At 41.0% G+C, this 21,649-nt stretch overlaps 1 protein-coding gene across 1 annotated transcript in view; it reads right to left on the reverse strand.

Annotated features, from left to right (window-relative positions):
* LOC137380181 (calcium/calmodulin-dependent protein kinase type 1-like) overlaps positions 1–21,649 on the reverse strand; it is a 202,124-nt gene extending 180,475 nt beyond the window's left edge. Inside the window, exons 1-2 of the mRNA XM_068051945.1 lie at positions 21,504–21,649; positions 21,067–21,187 (exon numbers count right to left, since the gene is read on the reverse strand). Coding sequence (XP_067908046.1) covers positions 21,067–21,149 — 83 coding nt within the window. The 5' untranslated portion in view covers positions 21,150–21,187; positions 21,504–21,649. The remainder of the gene's footprint in view (positions 1–21,066; positions 21,188–21,503) is intronic.

Genomic DNA, 21,649 nt, shown 5'->3' on the forward strand with positions numbered 1-21,649 from the left:
AATTATCTCAAATTAAATAAACAACACTTCAAACAAAAAAAAAGTATCGTTCGAGAGAAACAGAAAAGGTCAAATCTTCAATGGAGCTAGTTTATATTCAGCAATGCCGCACTTGCCAAGCAAGTACTTAAGTAAATATTAATAATGCACTAGCTATAGTTCACTTTACATTGAAACTCTGTTGATTTAATACTTAAATACGATATTCCCACTGGACCAATGGACGCTCTTCAGGCAGAATTTCCAGAACTTTTCCCCGCCACACTTATTCGTTTTAATGCCAAGGTGGCAACTTCTTTAAGTAAACCAAGGCCCTTGCCATCAGAAATATGCTGCTTTATTCCCTGACATGTACTGGTTAGCCTGCCCAGGTTTAACTGTTAACCTCTCATCATGGTGTATAGTTCACTAGAGAATACTGAGAATGTATTAGAGTTTGAGACCTCTCCCAGCACTACTGTTCATAGTAAAATAGGCAATTTCTATAAACAGACTCAGAACCCAAATATCAAACATGCAACTTTGGGTGGGGTATAAATGAGACAGCAAGCCACAGAGCTAGCAAGTCTCCTGATACCATGGCATCATTCATTAGAGATCATAAAATACATCATCAGCCATTGTGTTCAGGCTAAAGCTAATGATCAAATTTATTTACAAACAAAATAATAAGCAGCCTGGCTGATATCCTAACTCTGGAGGATGACGATGAGATTATTGTGTCATAAAGTGAGTAAGAGGCAGGTTCATCATCATAATTCCAACTGATTTCCCCATATCACTTGAGAGATGCACCAACCAAAAGACTCACTTCACTCTGAAAGGCAGTCATTCATAATCAGATCTCATGTCCATGGCACCTCCTACCAGGTGGTTACATACACTGGTTAACCTGGACACAGTCACCCACCCTAGGGATGGTGTGTAGCACAGGAATACCAAGAACCAGGAACAGGGGAAAACTACCCTAAACAGAAATTTTAAATGAAAATGGAAATTGGGCACTCTGGAGACATGTTACAATAACATAGCAGCTGAAATCTTACTTTGCCATCATCCTACAAGAAAGTAACTGGGGGTCACTTTGGAAATTAACTTAAATGGGAAGGAAAACAGAAAGGGGCTGCCTTCTGTTTAAATTATTCCCTCAAATGCACTCTTCAAAGTAGTTTAAAAAGAATTTGTTAAAGGAACTGGTTAGACACAGCTCTTCTAACTTTCAAGTTCAATTTTATTGCAAAATGTATTTAATGCTATTCAGCGTGGTCTCAGGTACAACTGGACTTGTGCAATCTGAGAAACAAATTTATCTATTCAAGTTTGTTTGGGTTTTTGTGGAAGTGTTATTTCTTCTCATTTGGATTCTAGAGTGTTCTTGTATCAAATCGCCCACATGCAGCATGCCTACATCTTCAAAAACCTGACCGAAACAGTCTGCCAGCTACAATGTTCATAGGTACAGCAGAGGCTCCAATCCCACATTGCTGTTGGAGGTCCTCTGAAAATAGGAGCCAAAAGCCTGGATCGTCTGAAGGGGATAAAAGGACAATTAATCCTTCTAAAATCTAGAATCAATTAACATTTGTCGTCTCCACTGTAGACTCTACTTAAAGCCCAGAATTGGACTCATACCTTCTCTCAGCAGACCAGAGTCCCACTGGGCTCAATGGAGGCCCTTCAGACAGAATTTCCAGGGCTTTTCCCCATCACATTTATTTACTTTAATGCCAAGGTGGCAACTTCTATAAGTAAACCAAGACCCTTGCCAACAGAAATATGCTGCTTTATTCCCTGACATGTACTGGTTAGCCTGCCCAGGTTTAACTATTAACCTCCCATCATGGTGGATTGCTCACTGGAGAATACATGGGATGCGCTACAGTTTGAGTCCTCTCCCAATACTACTGTTCATAGTAATTCAGGCTCAGAATCCAAATACCAAACGTGCAACTTTGGGTGCGGCATGAATGAGACAGCAAGCCACAGAGCAAGCAAGTATCATACCATGGCATCACTCACTAGAGATCACATGGGTTGCTTATCCGGTTTTAAAAGCACAAAATATGTTATCAGGCCATTGTGTTCCAGTGAAAGCTAATAATCAAATTAATTTACAAGGAAGATAATTAAACAGCTTGGCCGATATCCTAAATCTGAAACCTGTGTGCTGTATCCAAGAAATATTACTCAGAAATATATTCCCTGGAATTTCTGCTGTCTGCTGGTCTTGACAGCTGCTCAATCCTCACATCCGGTTCCTTTTTTGCTTATTCTGGAGAATAACAAGCTGTGGAGTTTCGGGGTTTCTGCAGAATTTGCCATCAGCATTTCTGCAGATCATCCAGGCACATCTGCAGCATTTGTAATGCTACAGCTTCGTTCATGGAGGCAAACAAGACTTAGTCCATTAACCAGATGTTAAAATAGAATATCATTGTAATAAGTCAGGAATAAGTGGCAGAGGATCAAGACTTGAGGAATTCCTGCAATTGGGCAAATCCTGATGGAGATTGCTGTGTCTATTCAGGCACCGATTCTGCATTCTGCCTGGAAATATGATATCTACTGAATTAATTCACTGCAGATGTTGATCTGGGAAAAGGTATATCATAACCTATTGAATCAAACCTTAATAAAGCATACAGTATCCTGGGCTTTATTAATAGGGGCATAGAGTAAAAGAGCAAGGAGGTTATGTTGAACTTGTATAAGACACTAGTTCGGCCTCAGCTGGAGTATTGCATCCAGTTCTGGGCGCCGCACTTTCGGAAGGATGTGAAGGCATCAGAGAGGGTGCAGAAAAGATTAACGAGAATGGTTCTAGAGATGAGGAATTTCGGTTATGAAGATAGAATGGAGAAATTGGGACTGTTTTCCTTGGAGAAGAGAAGGCTGAGAGGTGATTTGTTAGAGGTATTCAAAATCACGAGGGGTCTGGACAGGGTAGATAGGGAGAAACTGTCCCCACTCATGAAAGGATCGAGAACAAGAGGGCACAGATTTAAAGTGATTGGTAAACGAAGCAAAAGCAACATGAGGAAAAACGTTTTCACGCAGCGAGTGGTTAAGGTCTGGAATGCACTGCCTGAGAGTGTGGTGGAGGCAGGTTCAATTGAAGCATTCAAAAGGGAATTAGACAGTAATATGAAAAGGAAGAATGTGCAGGATTACGGGAAAAAGGCAGGGGAATGGCATTAGATGAATTGCTCATTTGGAGAGCCAGTGCAGACACAATGGGCTGAATGGCCTCCTTCTGTGCTGGAACAATTCTGTGATTATCTTTTCCACATACAGAAACTCCACCATGGACACTGTTTTTTGTTAAATGTCAGAGAATGTGTTCAGAGAGTCACAGCAATTTGTCAAAGGTGCTTCTCCCTCTCCTAAACCTTGTTTTACCTGAGTTGAAGAAGTCAGCACTTTCAAGATGATGCTGGAGGAAGTATGAAAACAGGAACAGTACCAAAACCAAAATCGGCCCATTGAGTTTACATCTCGGTACCTCTTTGGTTATAGCTATCTCAGTGGTGTAAGTCAGTAAGTTAATTCCCTGAATAATATGAGTGATTGCCATCCCTGCAGATATGGCACTCCTGCTGGAGATGTGAGCATGTGGCCACTGGTTTCCTGTCATTTTGTCACTCCTTCTCACCTTGGCCTTCCCTGGAATAACCTCTAGGTTTTGTTTGGCACTTCCATGACTGACTTCCACTTCAGATGCTTTAGCATCTAGCAGATTCAGCTTTGTACTTTGTTCAATAATCGACTTCTTGCAGTCTATTGGAAAGCAATTGACTACTTTATTACTCAAGATGAGAAGCTGTAGTGGGATTCTACAAGTCTCAGGTCACACATGAAGTTTATTGTTTTAATAACAGAACTAAGGACTACCGAACACAGTTGTAACAGCCTTCAAAGATGGTGCAGCCAAATCAAAGAACAAAGAAAATTAGAGCACAGTAACAGGCCCTTCGGCCCTCCAAGCCTGCGCCGATCCAGATCCTCTATCTAAACATGACGCCTATTTTCTAAGGGTCTGTATCTCTTTACTTCCTGCCCATTCATGTATCTGTCTAGATACATCTTAAAAGACGCTATCATGCCCGCGTCTACCACCTCCGCTGGCAACGCGTTCCAGGCACCCACCACCCTCTGTGTAAAGAACTTTCCACGCATATCCCCCCTAAACTTTTCCCCTTTCACTTTGAACTCGTGACCCCTAGTAATTGAATCCCCCACTCTGGGAAAAAGCTTCTTGCTATCCAACCTGTCTATACCTCTCATGATTTTGTACACCTCAATCAGGTCCCCCCTCAACCTCCGTCTTTCTAATGAAAATAATCCTAATCTACTCAACCTCTCTTCATAGCTAGCGCCCTCCATACCAGGCAACATCCTGGTGAACCTCCTCTGCACCTTCTCCAAAGCATCCACATCCTTTTGGTAATGTGGCGACCAGAACTGCACGCAGTATTCCAAATGTGGCCGAACCAAAGTCCTATACAACTGTAACATGACCTGCCAACTCTTGTACTCAATACCCCGTCCGATGAAGGAAAGCATGCCGTATGCCTTCTTGACCACTCTATTGACCTGCGTTGCCACCTTCAGGGAACAATGGACCTGAACACCCAAATCTCTCTGTACATCAATTTTCCCCAGGACTTTTCCATTTACTGTATAGTTCACTCTTGAATTGGATCTTCCAAAATGCATCACCTCGCATTTGCCCTGATTGAACTCCATCTGCCATTTCTCTGCCCAACTCTCCAATCTATCTATATTCTGCTGTATTCTCTGACGGTCTCCTTCACTATCTGCTACTCCACCAATCTTAGTGTCGTCTGCAAACTTGCTGATCAGACCACCTATACTTTCCTCCAAATCATTTATGTATATCACAAACAACAGTGGTCCCAGCACGGATCCCTGTGGAACACCACTGGTCACACGTCTCCATTTTGAGAAACTCCCTTCCACTGCTACTCTGTCTCCTGTTGCCCAGCCAGTTCTTTATCCATCTAGCTAGTACACCTTGGACCCCATGCGCCTTCATTCATAATCAAAGGCACAATACATAGAGATTGCTGTATGTCCAAGCAGCTGCTCGGGCCTTTACAGCTTACAATCAAGCATCTACTTAGAACTAAGCCCCTTAGTCTTGGCTCATTTCCAAATCAAACCTGCCTGGTTTCCCAGATTGTCACCCTTCATCCATTTTGAAATCTGACAGAGGGAGAATCACCTTCCTTTTGACTTTGGTTATTTTCTATGCACTTTTTGCAAAATAAGGACTATAAGTCTATGTTTTCACCACGGAAACCCTATAAGTCAAAAACTTTCCTGGTACAGAATGATCCATGAAGTAAAGTACTCTCCCACCACACCCCCTCCTTCCAGGGACCCAAGAGATTTCCTTGCTCTTGCCTCCACCGGAAACATGAAAATATCTCGTAGCTGCACTTTGTCCATTAGTAGATCAGAGACACCTCAACGCCCACAGTAGGACTTCAGAAAGCTCCCCCAACCTGTTAAATTTACTGAAACTTTGGGATAAATCATGTCAATAGATGTCACTCCACACAAAGTATTAACGAATATTCATGAATAATTCAATGACAACCTAAATTTCCAGACTTCAGAATGATCACAGAAAGTGTTGCCAACTTTAGACTGAGGGATGCGTGCAGCAAATTCAGTCTCAAAACTTCCCATTTTTGCAGCACTATCACCAACATGCATTATCCATCACAGAGCACCATCTGAATCCTTTCCAACCTCCTACAGAGGCTTCCCTACCACTTCACTAAGGAGATGTTAAAAGATGCACACTCATGTGCATTTTTACTATGAAAAATATCATAGTTCCATTAGTTGTACTGCTCACCAATGTAAGTAAAGCTGATCTACTAAACCCACAGCACAGGATAAAATAAGAGCAATGAATTACTACCCAAGTCTTACTAAATGGCATTTAGCCCATAAAAGTCATCTTGCTGTTTAGGATCATGCTCAAGATCTCTTTGAACCACCACACCCTCCTCCTGCAGAACTCGAGAATTCTCATAATTTCTGCACATTTAGATATATCCAAACTCATGCCTCCGAATTACAATCTAGGTCAGAGATATAAATTGGTTGCCATTTCTTTTTCCTGCCCATTTGTACCACGTTCTGAGCCTACGGACCCTTCTATAAATTGAAAATAAGCTATGCTAGTATAAATGAAAGTAAAGCACACATTCACTAACCCTTGAATGAAAAGGTTTATAATTAACTTGTTGTTTCTCTCATTATAATGAATGGGGCTAAACTGACAGTTGTGCTCAATGAATAAGATAACCACTTAACAGTTTTAAGTGGCTATAGCTGTTATAGTGTAGTGCAACTTCAGAGGCACACTCATGTGCATTTTTATTATGAAAAATACCGTAGTTCCATTAGTTGAGCTGCTCGCCAATATAAATAGAGCTGATCTATTAAACCCACAGCATAGGATAAAATAAGAGCAAGGAATTACTACCCAAGTCTTACTAACAAATGGCATTTAACCCACAGAAGTAAAACCATAGCTGTTTAGGTTCATGCGCAAGATCTCCAGGCCTTCAGAGAGGCACAGAATGAATCCAGACAGAGGCACATATGCACACCAAATATAGTATCCAGTCTCAGAACCATCCTAGTGTTATGGAGTCTTCTTATATCGATCACCATCTGTAGTAGCCAGTTGTTTATAACAAAATGGATTTTTCAAACCCCAACCCATCCGATGCTATGTTATTGCAATCATTTACAGTGATCAGTGCAGAGTTCAGTTGTCATGGTTAATTTAGTGACAGCTTCCCATTATTGGAAGATAATTGGCCCAGCTACAGCATCATAGTCAGCACAAGAATGGACAATGATATTAATAAGCTGCTCATTATCCTTAACTGGTTAATTGTTGAAGGATTCCATGGATGACTTCATGACTGCACGATTGAGCTGCACTGCTCAAAATTCACCAGCACTTTAAATAGTTGCGCAGTGCTGCACTCAATGTTGGTTTGGGCTCAAGAACAATGAATCGAACAAAACAAAAGAACTGCCATTATTTCTATAGCAATAGCATTCTGGAGAAGAAGCCAAGCAACAATTCAATCAATTGTTTAAAGAAAGAAAAACATGCATTTACATAGCTCCTTTCACAACCTCATAATGTCCCAAAGTGCTTTACAGCCAATGAACTACTTTTGAAGTGCAGTCACTGTTATAATGTAGGAAATGGGGCAGCCATATTGTGCTGAGCAAGTTCACACAAGCAGCAATGTGGGATTGACCAGATAGTCAGTTTTCTGTGATGTTGATCGAGGGACAAATGTTGAATCTTTAGAATGGTTACAGCACAGGAGGCGGCTTTTTGGCCCATTGTATCCTTGCCAGCTCTATAAGAGCAACTCACCTAGTCCCACTCCCCTGCCATTCTTTTCTCCTCAGAAAATTATCCAATTCCCTCTTGAAAGCCACAATTGAATCTACCTCCATCACACTGTCAGGCAGTGCATTCCAGATCCTAACCACTCACAGCATAAAAAATGTTTTTCCTCATGTTGTCCGTGGTTCATTTGACAATCATCTTACATAAGTGCCCTCTCAACCTTTCCGCCAATGGGAACAGTTGCTCCCTGTCTACTCTGTCTGGACCGCTCATGATTTTGAACAATTCTATCAAATCTTCTATCAACCTTCTCTTCTGTAAGGAGAACAGCCCCAGCTTCGCCAATCTACCATGTAACTGAAGTGTCTCATCCCTGGAACCATTCTCGTAAATCTTTTCTGCACCCTCTCTAATGCCTTCAAATCCTTTCTGAGAATTGGACACAATACTCCAGTTGAGGCCAAACCAATGTCTTATAAAGGTTCACCATAATTTGCTTGCTTTTTTACTCCATGTCGCTATTAAAAAGTCCAGGATCCCATATGCCTTATTAACTGCTTTCTCAATCTGCTTCAACAATTTGTGCACATAAAATCCCAGGCCTCTCTGCTCATGCACCTACTTTATAATTGTATCCTCTATTTTATATTGCCTTCCTCGCTGTTCTTGGCATGGACATGGAGAACTCCCCTTTCCTTTCTCAAAATACTGTTACGGGATCATCTGATAACAGACCGAACCTCGGTTTATTTAACACCTCAACTGAAAGATGGTGCCTCCAACAATGCAGCACTCCCTCAGTACTATACTGGAGTGTCAGCCTTGATTTTCATGATCAAGTCTCTGGACTGGGACTTGAACACTACCTTCTGACTCAGAGTGCACCCCATTGAGCCACAGGTGACTTGCAAGTGTTTGTGAGTTCCAAGCAGCCAATCAAGAAATCAGCAATATAGAAGATTGCTAACTTCAAATGCACTTATCAGTTGGTTAGTGATAATTTGGACTACTGGACAAAGACATCATGAAATGGACTGTACTTCACTAATCCAGCTCTGCATCGTACAGAACAATAATGGCCTTAGCGTCTTTCTATATTTTTCTCCTGCCTCCATCCTCCAACCAGTCTTTGTTTAGATGGTTCTAATAATATAATATATATTTGTTCTAACTATCTTAATTCCTTCTGAACTTGTGGGACCAGCAGGCCAGTACTAATTCCATGACAACCGTTAAACTTTAACTGAAGCCCAATTGGAGATTTATAGCAAAGGCCTGTCTCCAACAAAGATGCTTTAGAACCCCTTTCGGAGAGTGTGCAACAATCTACTCTCCTGAAGACTGGCATTGCTAACCAAGTATGTTTAGAACAAAATCTTCAAACTGTTTGAATAATTGTTACATTTGGTTATAAAACAAACATTAATATTCTATATTAATATATGAATGGATGTGTGTATAAATATATATTAAAAAGTGAGAACAGTGAGCATAGCACAAACCAAGTTGTGCAAAAAAAATCAAATTATGTACAGCAGCCCAAATACCACCATTTCAGTCCAGGTTCTAATCTATAAATGCACACATGCATGCATATATTTTTTTTTAATTCATTCATGGGATGTGGGCATCGCTGGCCAGGCCAGCATTTATTGCCCATCCCTAATTGCCCTTGAGAAGGTGGTGTTGAGCTGCCTTCTTGAACCGCTGCAGTCCATGTGGGGTAGGTACACCCACAGTGCTGTTAGGAAGGGAGTTCCAGGATTTTGACCCAGCGACATTGAAGGAACGGCGATATAGTTCCAAGTCAGGATGGTGTGTGACTTGGAGGGGAACTTGCAGGTGGTGGTGTTCCCATGTATGTGCTGCCCTTGTCCTTCTAGTTGGTAGAGGTCGTGGGTTTGGAAGGTGCTGTCTAAGGAGCCTTGGTGCATTGCTGCAGTGCATCTTGTAGATGGTACACATTGCTGCAGTCTTGCAGCTCAGATGATTGACCTCCAACAACCACAACCATCTTCCTTTGTGCTAGGTATGACTCCAGCCAGCGGAGGGTTTTATATGTATACAAACACATATAGTTACGAACGAGGTGAGAGGAGTGCACTGTCTTTTCTTGTCCCACTTCTCCACTGGTCACAATGTATATTTTCACAAAATTTTACCCAGTTACCAATTCGATCAATCATATACTATACTCTTTATCCCAGAATAAAATACACAACCAGGTTTCTTTAATAAACAATAAAATTATCAGTTTATTATAAAACAAGAGCATAGCATCAACACACAGATTGAAATATGAAAGTTCCCTTTTAAAATCCCACACACACAAACTCACACACTGAAAAAAATACAGAAATTCTCTCTGCAGAGGTCTGTTACAAGAAAAAGATTTTTAAAAATGTTGGCCAAATACTTGGTAATTCTTGAAGAAAAAAAGAGAAGATATGGAAAAATGTCAGTTATCCCTTTTGGTCTGGCATCCAGGTATACAGTGACGGATCACTGGGATCTTTTCAGAAGCAGTTAATTCTGGAGATATCAAGAAATTGGCTGGTAGGCTTTCCAAAAGAAATGTGGCATTGAGGTTTTCTGCAGCACACATTTGAATCACGGGGTTTTTCCAAAGACAGGAGGAAAGAGGAATTGACACACTGGTCTTCCCAGGGTCTCAGAGAGGTGCAGGTAAAATGAGCTGGGGGTTTCTTTTTTTATTCGCAGGCTAAACCATCAACAGTTCACACCCCAACTGAACTGAAAACAATCCAAACCCCAGAAAGTCAACCTCTTGACCTCCATAAACCTTGACTTGTGGCTTCTCTATAAACATCTCCCCTTAGTCCAAGGTTCCTGTTGTTTATTTATCTTAAAGGAGGTAATCTCCAGTAGAGGTTGATTTTAGAATGATTCGTTTCTTTCAGTAAGCATTTTCAGTCAAACCCTTTCAATGATTCCAGTGAGAAAAACAAAGTCCAGTGTTTCTTCAGGCTTCCAAATGAATCCATTTCCACAATTTAAATACGAGTCCTTTAAAACATATTTTTAAAAAAAGCCTCTCATAGATATAGAGAGAGGAGATTCTGCTTGACCTGAGTATTTCTAGCATTTTCTGTTTATAATTCATATTTTATGGTTTTATGAATCATTCTTTTACACTGGAGCTATTTTTAGCTGCATGTTGCAGGAATTTCACAATACATTAGAAAGAACAGCACACATTGCAAATGACTGGGACACTCATCCATTGTGACTCGTGCATTATACAGGACTTATGAGCCCTTTAAACAGCTACTGTCCCTGTCTGAAATCCTTTCCCCAACATACTCTGCTCGAACACTAAACCTTCAGGTGCATTGGAAGGAAGATTCTTTACTCAGTTAATTGTGAATGTCGAGAGATGCTCAGCAAGAGGCAAGAGAAAAAGATACTCATTTTGAATTCTCTTCCATATCCACAGCAGATTGAATTGTCAATCTGGAATAAAATGATCCTTGTTGTATGGTACTAGAATTTAGAAAGTTTAACCCTTGAACATGAAATTCAGGACCAAATGCTTCAATCATCTAAAGGGGGGAAAATCATGCTTGATTGTTTGTAGCAAGCAGCTACATGTGCTTTTACCACCTGTTACTGCTGAGCATCTGGTCCAAATTTATTACTCATTGTATTTCATCCACCTACACATGCACCCCAGCACCTTAGGAAATGAGAACTACCATTTTAATAATAATCCAATGCAACGTCTTCAATTAATCCATTGATATTGGTTCCACTGAGTTTCTGAATCGATTGGCTGCAGCTCCCTGGAATTGTCTCTGTGAAATAAGCTCAATAATTCCTTTCAGATTTCCCTCCTCAAAGAAATGCTCATGCATAACTCTAAATAAAGACACCAGTCGTAATTAATAAAACAACATTTCTTCAATCCCTTTCCCCCACCTCAAGAAATGATCAGTTGTCCGGCTGGACAGTGACACTAAACTCTACAAACCAGCTGCAAGCAAACAGAAAGTGGAATCACAAAGCTGTAATTCAGACTAAAAATGCCACCGCCTCACTGTTAATCTGAAACCCAACTTCGTCTCGAACAACAGTAGAGTGAAGGTAATAAGCAATGTGGCCTACTGGAGGGGAACTTTACATACATTATTCTATCATTTAGACAGGATATGGGGAGGTATGAAGAGAATACAACATCCTCTTCTGTTTAAAAAAAACTTGCATTTATATAGCACCTATTATGTTCCTGGGTACCGTATAAAATACACAAGAGAATTGTACATCAATAAAACTCCCATTACACTAATCTCCATAAAACCTATATACACAAAATAAAAATGCATTGCCAAAGAAAGCAAGGAGCTATGGGTTGGATAAAGCTGTTTTGAAATTAAAACATAAGCGTTAAGGTCCTGGGCTTCTATTGTGTTGCAACTGCAACCCATTTATTCTAAAAATGTGTGTTTATAATGATTTTCAGGCCAGATCTGAAGAAAAGTTGCAAGAAACACCTCAGTTTCAATTTTAAAATTCATGTGATTTTATTTTAAGTTAATTGCCTCTCTTAGTACTTTACATAGAATGTATGGCATAGAAACAGGCCATTCGGCCCAACTAGTCTACGCTGGCATTAATGTGTGACTTGAGCCTCCTCCCATCTTTCCTCATCTAAATCTATCATCGTAACCCCCATTCCCTTTGCCCTCATATGCTTGTCTTGCTTCCCTTTAAGTGCATCTATACTATTCACTTCAACCACTCCCTGTGGTAGCGAGTTCCACATTCTCACCACTCTTAGGGTAAAGAAAATTCTTCTATCCCTCTTCAATTTCTTGGTGACCATCTTTTATTGATGGATGCTTTTCCACACAAGAGGAAACAATCTCTCTGTATCCACTCTATCAAAAACCTTTCATAATTTTAAACACCTCTGTTAGGTCACCTCTCAGCCTTCTTTATCTCAAAAAAAACAAAGAGACCCAGTCTATCAATCCTTTCCTGATATGTATACCCATTCATTTCTGGTATCATCCTTGAAAATCTTCTCTGCACCCTCTCCAGTGCCTCAATATCGTTTCTATACTATGGCGACCAGAACGGCACATAGTACTCCAAGTCTGGTCTAACCAAGGTTCAATACAGATTTAGCATTTCAATTATATCCCCCTAGAAATAAAGCCTAGTGCTTGGTTTGCTTTTTTTATGGTCTTGCTAACCTGTGGCACAACTTGTAGTGATTGGTGCATTTGTAGTCCAAGAGTCCTTTGTTCCTCTACCCAACTTCAACTTGCACCTTACAAGTAATAAGTGACCTCCTTATTCTTCCTATCAAAATGTACTACCTCATTTATTCACGATGAACTTCATTTACCAATTATTTGCCCATTCTGCAAATGTATTAATGTCCTCCTGCTATTTGTTGCAGTCCCCCTCAGTATTGACTATCGCCCCCCAATTTGGTGTCATCCACAAATTCAGAAATTGCATTTTTGATTCCAAAATCCGAAATGTTAATGTAAATTGTGAATAGTAGTGGACCCAGCACTGATCCTTGTGGAACACCACTTCCCACCTTCTGCCACACTGAATAATTACCCTTTATTCCCACTCTCTACTTTCTGTCTTGAAGCCACTTGTCCCATGACTCCACATTCTCTGACCTTATTCATTAGTTTATTATGGGGCTCCTTATCAAAAGTCTCTTGAAAATCCAGATAAATTACATCTACTGCATTACCTTTGTCTTGTGTTCCAAAACTGGCATATAGTCTGGCCTCCGAGTACACATAGATGAGTCACTGGAATCTTTTAGAACAGTTCTTTTCAGGCGGCGTTGAAAATTAATTTAGCAGGCTTTTCTTCAAAGACAGGAGATGAGATGAGTTGACACAGTGGACTTCTCAGGGTCTTTTAGAAAGGTGCTGGAAAGTTGAGCTGGGATGTGGTGTCCTCTTCTTCCTTGGGAATTCTCTTCTCTCCTTGGAAGTTCTCTCTTTTTCTGCAGGCTTTTTAAAGAGTTGGAACAGGCTGGGCTGAGCTGGGGTACAGGCCTTCAGTTTTTTATAAAACTCCAACTCCTTTTAAACAGTTCATTCCTAACTTCAAACAATTCAAAAGTGAAGTCAGAAACAGAAAGTCCAACTTCTGACCTGTCACTTCTCTGCACACATCCTTCCCAGTCTACCAGGGTTTCTGTTCTATTTTTAACTTGAGTCATGTGACAACCAGTAAATGTTATTGTCAAGTAAGTTTTTTCAGTGTCCTCTTGATGATCCTCTTGAAAAAAGAAATGCTCCAACATTTCTTCAGTTTGACTATGAATTCTAAAAAATATATTTTAATCAAAAACAGAAGCACTTTCATAATACTAGTTTATTCAATACATCCCTTTTTTATTTTAAATGTACTTATCTAATTACTCAGCTCATCATTCAATGTCATGTCCATCTCCCTGGTAAATACCGAAGCAAAATAATTATTTAATATTTCTGTCATCTCTCTATTGTTATCTGTCGCATTATTCTATCTGTCCCGAAATGGTCCTACTCCCATCACAGCCTTCCTTTTTTTTATTGATGTGCCTGTAAAATATTTTACTATTTTGTTTTCTGTTCCTTGATAATTTAATTTCATAGTTCCTCTTTGCCTTCCTAACTGTTGTTCCGACTTCTCTCCTAACCTTGTCGCATTCTCTCTTATCATGCACTCCTCTGCTATCTATGTACTTAATGTATGCCTCTTTCCTAACCCTCAATTGTTCCCTTATGTCTTTGTTCATCCATGGAGTCTCACAAGTGTGTAATTTGTTTCTTTTTAGTGGATATTTTTCCTGCACTTTGTTGAACAGTGTATTAAATGTTTCCCATTGTTGTTCTACATGGTTCTTTGCCAATATTGTTGCCCATTTTATTTTCCCAAGTTCTATTCTCAGTCCCTCAAAAACAGCTTTTTTTTCCAATCTTAAGCTGATTTTGTCATATTTACGTCCTCCTCTGTCATCTTAAACCATATTATATTACGGTCACTACTGCCTGGATGTTCCCTTACTTTTACTTCTCTTATCTGCTCTGGTTCATTCCCCATTACTAGATCCAACAGTGTATCTTCCCTTGTTGGGCTTTTTACATATTGGGTTAAAAAGAAGTCCTGTACACATTGTAGGAATTCCATTCCCTTATCCCCTTTACCTACCTCTTCTGTCCAATTAATACCGGGGTAGTAGAAATCCCCCATGATTATTATTCAATGTTTTTTACTCAGTTCCCTAATTTGTTTGCATATTTCTTCCTCCACCTCCCTTCCACGATTAGGTGGTCTGTAGACTACACCTATTAGTGTGATTGATCCTTTATCATCTTTAATCTCTATCCGTGTGGACTCTGTTTTTGTCTTGCTAATAGATGCGTCCCTTTTTTCTACTGTCATTATGTTATCCCTAATAAGTACAGCTACTCCACATCCCCCTTTTTCCATCTCTATCTTTTCTAAATATGTTACACCCTGCATTCTTTAATTCACAGTCCTGAGTTTTCTGTAGCCATCCCCACTATGTCTGGTTCCTCCCAAATGCATGATTGCCTCCAGCTTCCTGTTTTATTATGGACACAGTGTGCTTTGCTGTACAGACATTTTAACTATTTTTTAATAGAATTTCCTTTCACTTTATGTTTAACTATCTTTTTAGACTCCTGTTCTATAACTCTCTTTATTTCCTTGCCATCAAGGTCCTCCCTTACTTTATTCTTTCCTATTCTCTCCTTCCCTGTTTTGTTTACATTTAGGCTGCTTATGTTTCTTGTAGATCCCTCCCCCCATCTTGATTTATGATTCTTGAGCATGCACAGGAAATTAGATCAGAGTTCAGAAACAGAGCAATGTCCATGATATATGTATCACTAAAATATTGATCAAAGTGCAAACAAGTTTATTATTCCAAATTCATTTTATCAAAATTCAAATTAGTCAAGGTGGAGTACTACTCGTCAGTTGCACACAGCAGAATAGTGAAGACTTAATCACATGTTCTGGTGAGTTCCTGATCTCAGCCATCTTGAGTGAGGAAACTAGGTGGAACCAGGTTACCTGGTCAACATGCTGAGAGGAGGGAAGAGTGAACAGTGAGCGAGTTGTTGCCTGTCTGTTCTCATATTACTCCAGGTGGCAAGCCAAAGACCAGAAATGCCAGAAGCCTGGGAGCACAACAATAATGGTAGTCTTTGGATGTGTAAGCTCAGCAAGACCCAAGCAAGGGGAAAAAGAAAATAATCTTTAAAAATTATCAGATGCCCTTGTTAAGTAAACATCAGATTCTGTTTTGGACTATATTGTAGTCCTATAGATGTTTATTTTTTTTTAAAACACGGGAGATTATCACTTGGATTATTTTGAGAGAGAGAAAAAGCACGTGCACAGGAAAGAGGGAGAGAATTTTTTTTTAAATTACCAGATATGTTAAGAATATTGACTTAATGCAGATCAAGTGAAAAGTTTTCTATTTTTACAGAGATATGATCTAAATAAAAGGAATTTTGGAAACATTTAGCACTGGGAACAGGCAAAGACAATCTATTCATAGACTTAGCAATCCTTCACATTTAACAAACTATCCAAGTAAACATTCCCAGTGAGAAAGTAGTTGCTGAAAACATTATTTTTACTCCAGATTCTGACTTCTAACTTGTAATGTATGTTTCCCCAGCTAATGCCTGGAATTGCGTACTAAAGAATGCACATAAGCCTTATGCAACCTTTAATTATGCCAGCTTGTCGGTTTAGCTGTCCATTTGCAGGCCATTTTCAACTGTCTTCATCAAGCAAAGACAGAAGCTAGTTTTAAAATAAACTTGCAAAGCATGTCAGCAGCTCTCAACTATCAATTTTTTGATCAGATTTCAATCTAATTTTCTCATGCACCCTAGGATTTTCATCTTAACCTAACATCTAAGAAATGATAGACAGCAAAGATTCAACTAAAATTGCTGACATTTGTTTCAAACCTACCCTAGATGGGATGCTGTTTTTATATTACACAGCCTGCTTTTTACCAAATTAAATACTGGTAAATACCACATTAAGAGTACATTAGATTATAGACTTTAGTAGAAAAGCTATTTTCCTCTACTGTGCAAAAATAAAAATTATCTTGTTCATGAGGAAAATATTTATAACTTTCATTTTTAACCTAAAGCTGGATTTTAAAAGATTTAAAATTTGTTGCTCTCAGAACTGTACCAAATGTCAGTGCTAATAATTATTCTAAATTACCTGGAGTGGCAATTCCACCTCATGAAGCTTATTTCCAGATTGAGTGAGAGGCTGTTGGTTAAATGCATATTGAGCAAGTCCTATCAGCATACTTTTTCCCTCGGTCAATATTTATTTCACCTTTGTGCTGGTGCATCAGTTGTTTTTACTTTAATTTAAATACACAATGAGCATTGTACATTGGTAACTGAAAACAAGAATCCCTTCTTGTGAAATCTGGCAGATTCTTGGAATAAAAATGGTATTGAAGTTGCTCATGGGATATACTCGCTGTACAGGATCCACAACTCTGTCAAAGGAGCTTATCCTAGAACAGCAAGCAAAAACTTGGACTGATTTTACTGTGTAAATTTCTTGGAAAATTGAATGTGGTTATGGGCGGCACAGTGACGCAGTGGTTAGCACCGTAGCCTCACAGGTCCAGCGACCCGGGTTCAATTCTGGGTACTGCCTGTGTGGAGTTTGCAAGTTCTCCCTGTGTCTGTGTGGGTTTCCTCCGGGTGCTCCGGTTTCCTCCCACATGCCAAAGGCTTGCAGGTTGATAGGTAAATTGGCCATTATAAATTGCCCCTAGTATAGGTAGGTGGTAGGGAAATATAGGGACAGGTGGGGATGTGGTAGGAATATGGAATTAGTGTAGGATTAGTATAAATGGGTGGTTGATGTTCGGCACAGACTCGGTGGGCCGAAGGGCCTGTTTCAGTGCTGTATCTCTAAATAAAAATAAATAAAATAAAAAAAAACAGGTGATTTACATGATATAGATAGCAAAAGGCAGATTGAATAGATGCATGTAGGTACAACACAACTAGACTGACAGGAAGGAATCTCTGCAAACGGACATGGTAAATAAACAAAATTACCTTAAGCCTTGGTTGTTTTTGTGTAGTTTTTCAAAAAAAAAACAGGAATAATTCACAAACTGGTTTCACTCCAATTTGCAATGCCTACTTAGAAGTAAATTAGACTCAATGGCTAATTATGCAAAGTGATGGAACTTCCTGGCAAATCACATGATTATAAAACATATTCCTGCTGTAGTTATACTCTTTTCTACCCTTTGGACAGCTGAAGACACAACAATCAATGGTGGAGTGATGAAAATCAGGGCTGCACTAGAGGCCAGATTTGAAAGAAAGTAGAGCTCTGAGGGTTGCAGGGATGTGAAAACGAGGGTCAGAATTTTAAAATCGAGATGCTACTGGACTGGGAGCCAACTTAGTAAGTGAACCGGACTTGGTGTTAGTTAGGATACAAACAGCAGAATTTTGGATGAATTCAGGTTTACAGAGGGTGCAAGATGGGAGACCAGCCAGGACAGTACTGGAGTATTCAAGTAGTCTTACATGCCCTTTGAAATGGACTAGCAAGCCACTCAGTTGTATCTAACCGCTACGAAGTCAATAAAAAAGAATGAAACCAGACGGACCACCCGGCATCGACCTAGGCACCGGAAACGACAATGGCAAACCCAGCCCTGTCAACCCTGCAAAGTCCTCCTTACTAACATCTGGGGGCTTGTGCCAAAGTTGGGAGAGCTGTCCCACAGACTAATCAAGCAACAGCCTGACATAGTCATACTCACGGAATCATATCTGACAGACAATGTCCCAGACACTGCCATCACCATCCCCATCCCCAGGTATGTCCTGTCCCACCGGCAGAACCGACCCAGCAGAGGTGGCAGCACAGTGGTATACAGTCGGGAAGGAGTTGCCCTGGGAGTCCTCAACATCGACTCTGGACCCCATGAAGTCTCATGGCATTAGATCAAACATGGACAAGGAAATCTCCTGCTGATTACCACCTACTGCCCTCCCTCAGCTGATGAGTCAGTACTCCTTCATGTTGAACAGCACTTGAATGAAGCACTGAGGGTGGGAAGAACACAGAATGTACTCTGGGTGGGGGACTTCAATGTCCATCACCAAGAGTGGCTCGGTAGCACCACTACTGACTGAGCTGGCCAAGTCCCAAAGGACATAACTGCTAGGGTATGCAGCAGGTGGTGAGGGAACCAACAAGAGGGGAAAACATACTTGACCTCATCCTCACCAATCTGCCTGCCGCAGATGCATCTGTCCATGACAGTATTGGTAGTAGTGACCACCGCACAGTCCTTGTGGAGATGACGTACCACCTTCACATTGAGGATACCCTCCATCGTGTTGTGTGGCACTATCACCGTGCTAAATGGGATAGATTTCGAACAGATATAGCAATGCAAAACTGAGCATCCATGAGGCGCTGTGGGCCATCAGCAGCAGCAGAATTGTACTCAACCGCAATCTGTAACCTCACGGCCCAACATATCCCCCACTCTACCATTACCATCAAGCCAGGAGACCAACCCTGGTTCAATGAAGAGTGCAGGACATCATGCCAGGAGCAGCACCAGGCATACCTCAAAATGAGGTGTCAACCTGGTGAAGCTACAACACAGGACTACTTGCATGCCAAACTGCACAGGCAGCATCCAATAGACAGAGCTAAGCGATCACTATATCCTCTTCCCCTCTCGGACGCTGAACGTTCTGTAGTCAGCAAAGGACTCAGTTATATCCCCTTATGCCCCCACCTCAATGAATTTCATGCTTGGCATGACATTGAGCTCTTCCTTCACCTCCGGGCTCACTTCTTTGACCAGGAGTCCTCCCAACAACCAGCAGATCCATTCACCTGCCTCCAGTATTCTCACTCCTCCTGGACCCCTCCCTCTGGCTTCTTACCCGCTCTTGATCTTTTCATTGAAAACAGTCGGCGAGACATCAGCCGTCTCAATTTCTCTGCCCCCCTCTGAACTTGCTTCACTCTGTTCTCTCAGTCTAACTCCGACATTGTCATCAATCCTGCAGACAAGGGTGGTGCTGTTGTTGTCTGGTGCACCAACCTCTACCTTGCAGAGGCTCAGCGCCAACTCCTAGACACTTCTTCCTACTTCCCCCGAACCATGACTCCACCACCAAACATCAAGCTACTGTCCACAGGACTGTCACTGACCTCATCTCATCTGGAGATCTTTCCTTTACAGCTTCTAACCTCACAGTCCCACAACCCCAGACAACCCACTTCTACCTCCTTCCCAAAATCACAAACAGGACTGTTCTGGCAGGCCCATTGTTTCAGCCTGTTCCTGCCTCACTGAACTTATTTCTTCCTACCTTGACTCTATCTTTTCTCCCTTGGTCCAGTCTCTTCCCACCTACATCTGTGACTCTTCTGACGCCCTACGTCATTTTGACAATTTCCAGTTTCCTGGCCCCAACCGCCTCCTCTTCACTATGGATGTCCAATCTCTCTACACCTCCATCCCCCACCAGGATGGTTTGAGGGCTCTCCGCTTCTTCCTTGAGGCCCAACCAGTCCCCATCCACCACCACTCTCCTCCGCCTGAACTTTGCTCCATGACCCTCTGGTCAGTTACTCTCTGTGATCCTCTGTCCTATCAACACCTTACCTTTTGTTATCTCTTGCCCCACCCCCGCTTTATTTGCTGAAAACCTATTACATTTCGAACACTTGCCAGTTCTGATGAAGGGTGACTGACCTGAAACATTAACTCTGCTTCTCTCTCCACAGATGCTGCCAGACCTGCTGATTATTTCCAGCATTTCTTGTTTTTATTTCAGATTTCCAGCATCTGCAGTATTTTGCTTTTATTTTAGGTCTGGTTATAATGTCCCACAGAATAAAGTCATAATGCTAACTAACTAGGCTTACACATTAAGAATGAGTGAAGACCCTACGGAACCATATCTCAGGTTGAGCCGTCAAAAGGATGGCAAGGGGGAGGGAAGGATCAGAAAAAGCAGTTGCAGCACAAAGCAACAAGTCAATGTATTGCCACTCAAATAAGGGTTTGTGCAGCTAAAGCAATCATTATTTACAATAAATGCTCCAATTTTCTCAAACACTTTTCGGTAATCTACCCTGAAGCTCTGGAAAACATGCTTAATCATCCACAGCAGGGTCTTCTGAAGATCTCCAGAAGTACCACTGCAATGACAAGGCTTGATTCCATTTTTCTCATACAGGCGCATTCATAAGACAGCATGGCACAGTCCTCTTGTAACTGGTTACCACATAGAGGGAGAGATAGACTGTTACAGATCTGGGGATGTCCCATGTTACTTCTTTTACCACATACAATTACTTTCACATGTATACCTCTTTCAGATTTAAGTCATTAACCAGCAAAAGAGCAACCCCCAAATTACAGGAGTATGAAATGTTCGTTTCATGCTATCAGACCACCAGAATATGCATTTTTAAGAAATGCCATTTTGTGATTCGATTCGGATCCCAGTGTGGTGTCCTGACCTCTGCCAATAAATATAATCAGCTCCCACGGGGGAGAAAAACACAAATATAACAATGGTACTCACGTCCCCAGGACTTCTTTGAACTCGTACGCCACTTTAATTTCCTCCTTCTTTTTCCATGTTTTGTCCATCTCTCCTAGAGGCATCCTATCTTATATCTTTTCAAAGAGTGCAGCTTCTTCCACTGAAAAACAGGGAGACGAATCACATTGGCTTCACTTTCGATGCACAGAAAAAAAAATCCGCCTCAAAACAGAAACAGCGGCTCAGCATTAAGATCATGTTATCTTGCCTGGGTGTCAATTACCACTGCCCAAAGCAAAGGAGAAAAATAAAACACTACAGGCTCAGTTTCGCTTGTAGATAAAAGCAAAATCGTAGAGACAATAATGCTCTTTTAAGAAAGAAACGTCAAGAATCTCTCAATGCAATACACATAAGCTGTCGTGGTCATCAAAGAAAAACACAACTCAGAGCCCAAAAGCTTCCATGTCGCTTACCTGCGGTGCGTTTATGTGTGTGTGATGCACGGTGACTGCCTGTAGCCTGATGCCTCTGTCTCTCGGTCGCTGTGTGTGTCAATGGGAGTCTTCGGATCGCTCTATACAGCTCTCACTCCATCCAGCGCTTGCACTCGGCTGCTGCC

Source organism: Heterodontus francisci, chromosome 19 (assembly GCF_036365525.1).
Source record: "Heterodontus francisci isolate sHetFra1 chromosome 19, sHetFra1.hap1, whole genome shotgun sequence".
Lineage (NCBI taxonomy): Eukaryota > Metazoa > Chordata > Chondrichthyes > Heterodontiformes > Heterodontidae > Heterodontus > Heterodontus francisci.